The sequence below is a fragment of the Echinops telfairi genome, unplaced genomic scaffold, assembly GCF_000313985.2.
Source record: "Echinops telfairi isolate 266 unplaced genomic scaffold, ASM31398v2 ScPeMD7_3;HRSCAF=10, whole genome shotgun sequence".
NCBI classification, from domain to species: Eukaryota; Metazoa; Chordata; class Mammalia; order Afrosoricida; family Tenrecidae; genus Echinops; species Echinops telfairi.
The window spans coordinates 23,741,710-23,744,413 of record NW_022103899.1 but is presented as its reverse complement, the minus strand read 5'-3'; the positions used below and the strand labels follow the sequence as shown (position 1 = coordinate 23,744,413).

General features: G+C 48.1%; 1 protein-coding gene across 1 annotated transcript; it reads right to left on the bottom strand.

Moving 5' to 3' along the window:
• Nucleotides 1–219: 219 nt before the first annotated feature.
• LOC101659821 (glyceraldehyde-3-phosphate dehydrogenase-like) lies at nucleotides 220–1,221 on the bottom strand. Its single transcript, XM_013004392.1, has one exon. It carries the CDS (start codon nucleotides 1,219–1,221, stop codon nucleotides 220–222), a length of 1,002 nt encoding a protein of 333 aa, XP_012859846.1.
• Nucleotides 1,222–2,704: the final 1,483 nt, after the last annotated feature.

Below are 2,704 nucleotides of genomic sequence, written 5' to 3'. Positions count from 1 at the left end.
GGCATTCGTCTATGAAGTCTTTTTTTTTTTCTGGGTATAGTGTACTTTATTGATGGTACATGACAAGGTTAAGTTCTCTAAGCCCCTCCCCTTCCTTCAGGGGGTCTGGATGGAATATTCTCAGTGTGTTGGGGATTTAATTAGGGGCAAGACTCCCCAGCAGCTGAGGGCCTCTCTTCCTCTGATGCTGTTCCTGGGGCTGGTGGTCCAGGGGGGCTCTTACTCCTTGGAGGCCATGTGGACCATGAGGTCCACCACTCTGTTGCTGTAGCCAAATTCATTGTCATGCCAGGAAATGAGCTTGACACACTGGTCATTGAGGGCAATACCAGCCCCAGCATCAAAGGTGGAAGAGTGGGGGTCACTTTTGAAGTCACAGGAGACAACCTGGTCCTCAGTGTAGCCCAGGATGCCCTTTAGGGGACCATCAGCTGCCTGCTTCACCACCTTCTTGATGTCATCGTACTTGGCAGCTTTTGCCAGATGGCAGGTGAGATCCATGATGGACACATTGGGGGTGGGGACACAGAAGGCCATGCCAGTCAGTTTCCCATTCACCTCTGGGATAACCTTGCCCACAGCCTTGGCAGCACCAGTAGATGCGGGGATGATGCTCTGAGCAGCCCCACGGCCATCACGCCAGAGCTTCCCAGAGGGGCCATCCACGGTCTTCTGGGTGGCAGTGATGGCATGGACTGTGGTCATGAGTCCTTCCACAATGCCAGAATTGTCATGAATGACCTTGGCAATGGGGGCTAAGCAGTTGGTGGTGCAAGAGGCATTGCTGTCAATCTTGAGGGAGTTGTCACACTTCTTGTGGTTCACGCCCATCACAAACATTGGGGTATCAGCAGAAGGGACAGAGATGATCACCCTTTTGGAACTGCCCTTCAAGTGAGCCCCAGCCTTCTCTACGGTGGTGAAGACACCAGTGGACGCCACGACATACTCAGCACCGGCCTCAGCCCATTTGATGTTGACGGGATCTCGCTCCTGGAAGATGGAGATGGCCTTCCCATTGACGTTAAGCTTCCCATTCTCAGCCTTGACAGTGCCATTGAACTTGCCGTGGGTGGAATCATACTGGAACATGTAGACCATGTAGTTCAGCTCAATGAAGGGGTCATTGATGGCAACAATTTCCACTTTGCCAGAATTGAAAGCAGCCCTGGTGACCAGGCGCCCAATGCAGCCAAATCCGTGCACTCCAACCTTCACCATCGTGTCTCCGGAAGGCGGCTGGGACTGCACGGGAACGGGACGAGGAGGAGCAGCAAGCCGTCTATGAAGTAAGTCTTTGACCAGTATATTCAGTAATGACTAACGTCACAGAGGATCTCTTCATGTTTGGTGGCCATCTGTGGCAGTTACATAATCTTCTGTCAACTTGAGCGAAGGGGTGGAGTCTAACCCGTCAATTAGGTCAAAGGTTGTTGACCTCATTTGGAGGAGTGACAAGAGATAAGTAGCTCACTGGAGGCCAGACCCAGTCTCTCTGACTTCCCTTTCCTGCTGTTGAGACACTCAGAGAGCTGGAGGAGAATGTGGAGACCCACGACCACATTGAGATGCTTCCCCTGCTGCTGGATCCACAAGATCTTCTACCCACTGGCCTGCGATCTTCCGGCATTCGGCACATTGCATGCAATGTATGAGTCTAAAGAGGAATTTATGGGCTAGTATTGGACATAAGGGCTAATATCGGACTTAAGGACTTGATCTGGACTGGGCTGGGATGTTTCTCAATATACAATTGCTCTTTGATATAGAGCTCTCTCTTTCTTATACACATATGAATGTCTATGAATTTGTTTCTCTAGTCAACCTGGACTGACACACCATCTGAATGTCTTATTCAGTGAAATTTGCCCATTTTGTAATTGGATTAGTTATCTTTTTGTACTTAACAAAATTATATCTATATGTACTATAGGAAATATATATTTGCCATTACATTCTTGTCATATTTTCCTGAAGATATTTTCACTTTTTTGATAGTCTTTTGATGAACAATTTTTTTTTCATTTTTATGAGGTCCCATTTACTTATTTTGTCTGTACTTTTGTTATCATATTAGATGCTACATGGGTGAAAACTAAGCTTGGCACCATCGCCCCTGCTGGTTCTGTTCCTACTCGTAAAATCACTTTTTAAAAAAATGATGGAAAAATAGTTTCTCCTCAAGAGCTCAGAACTCACTCCATCTTACTTAATCTTAAATTCACAGAACTTTCATGATGAGATATTTCTGTGAGCAGATAAGAGGTGGTGGGCTCGTTCCCATCAGCACCTGCGTTGTACTTGGACCTGCCTTGAGACCGACTTTGGTAAATGGTGACTGCCTGGGAGATGCTCAGCAGCCAGGACAAACCACCACGTGGTCTTTGCAAGCCGAGCTGGAAAGGCATGTGCATGCTGGGAGTGATTCCAGAGCCACTTTGGATTCCAAGCCCTTGCCTGCCGGCCTCCGCCACATGTTTTCCTTGGGTGACTTATTTTCCATTGGCAGGCAAACAACCAGGCTGTGTCAGGTTTGTCGGTAAGGTGTTTCTGTTAATGCTTCTAGGAAACCCACAGGGGTGGCTGGAGCACTGGAACAGTCCTGAGCATGAAAGAAGCAAAACAAGAAAAGTTTGTACCTAGGAAGCAGAGCTTGGCGAGATGGCCCCGGTCTGCAGCAAGAGACCAAAGAGACAGTGTTATC

What these genes read in the sequence shown, in the direction of transcription:
- LOC101659821 (XM_013004392.1), bottom strand. Translation starts at nt 1,221, where the DNA reads ATGGTGAAGGTTGGAGTGCACGGATTTGGCTGCATTGGGCGCCTGGTC.